Genomic DNA, 1,457 nt, shown 5'->3' with positions numbered 1-1,457 from the left:
TTTGATATGAAATTAATAATATGTCCTTGATATACATCAAAAGAAATGCATGAAGAAGATGATTATAGAGAGAGTTAGGAGCACGGTAGGTTAGGGTTTCAGGGTTCCACGGCCTAGCCCTGACAAAAATGCTATAGAAAAAACCAAATGGAGACCTGCAACTTGACTGAGATGGCGGCTAAGATAGTGATGAGTGGTACAACAGGGGGGAAGGGAGATCCCCTCCTATAGGAATGTTGTAGCAGGCGAATCAAGCCAATATGGCACCACAGGTGGGAATGGGGGAAAAGGTAAAGGGATCCCGGTTTTGGGAGCCAAATGACAGGCAGGCTTGGGTGGAAGGTGTCTACCAAGAGCTGCAAAAAAATTGAGATTCGTCATCCTGAACAATAATATGGAAGAGTATCAAAGGTACATGAAGGACCATGCCCTCATCTGCAAATTTATAGGAGCATGGCCGACAGAGAAAGAATTGAATGGATCCAACAACGATGGCAGCCAAAAGGGCACACAGATCTCAAGCTGGGAGCGAAAGGATTCTTCACAGTGATCTTCTCAAACCTGGAAGACAAAGAGAGGATTTTTGAAGATGGACCATACTTCTTTAACAATGTCGGCCTCTTCATCAGGCATTGGGAAGAATGCTACAACCCTGACCAGGAGAAACTTCTGGCTGCCCCAATATGGGTTCGGCTATTTGGCTTACCAATGGACTTCTGGGATCCAGAGATACTAGAAGGCATTGGAAACTCGATCGACACTTTTGTAAAGGTAGCAGACTCGACAAGGAAAGGCCGATACACCTCCTATGCCAGACTTTGTGTCTACATGAATATAACGGAACCACTCCTAGATTACATAGATCTGGAGTACCACGATGAGGTATGGCCACAACCGATTGACTATGAGCACATCCCATTCCAGTGTCGTAGATGCCACAAATATGGCCACTTGTTCCGGGCTTGCCCCCTTAACCAGACTGTCAATCACTCGGTGGAGGAAAGGGATGGGGACCCGATGGCGAAAGCAGAAGGAGATGGGTATAAAGAGGTGCAAAGGAGGAAAAGAACCCTGAGACAGGTCAAGAACCACAAAGAAAACCAAGCAGAGAAGGAGAAAAGGTCGCAAAACCGATTTTCGGTCTTACAGGAAGAAGATCTAGGGATGGAGACGAGCGACAATTCACAGGCAAAAGAAAGTCAGGAAGATAAAGGAACAGAGGGAAAAAAAAAAAGGAAATGGTGATTGAGGTCGAGGAAGGACCAGAGGACAACATGCAAATGGTGGAAACCCTAATGGAGATTGACAACCAGAAAGATGACCTAAGTGCAGAAGAACAAGTCATGAAGCGGCTATTGCAGGAATGGAGACATTTGGATGAAATATTCATCTCAGAAGATCAGAAACAACTCTATAAAGAAACCTTCTAGCGATATAGAGACAAGTAGGGCTCAGCG

The 1,457-nt window shown here is 45.3% G+C and overlaps 1 protein-coding gene across 1 annotated transcript; it reads left to right on the top strand.

Annotated features, from left to right (window-relative positions):
- Window positions 1-453: 453 nt before the first annotated feature.
- Window positions 454-1,245, top strand: LOC149148140 (uncharacterized). Its single transcript, XM_089442083.1, has one exon. The coding sequence runs from the start codon at window positions 454-456 to the stop codon at window positions 1,243-1,245; it is 792 nt and encodes a 263-aa protein (XP_089298209.1).
- Window positions 1,246-1,457: the final 212 nt, after the last annotated feature.

Source organism: Pinus tabuliformis, chromosome 9 (genome assembly GCF_031772625.1).
Source record: "Pinus tabuliformis cultivar Carrire ecotype Pingquan chromosome 9, CPIR1, whole genome shotgun sequence".
Lineage (NCBI taxonomy): Eukaryota > Viridiplantae > Streptophyta > Pinopsida > Pinales > Pinaceae > Pinus > Pinus tabuliformis.
The sequence above is the reverse complement of the archived record's forward strand: the minus strand, read 5'-3'. Positions and strand labels throughout refer to the sequence as shown.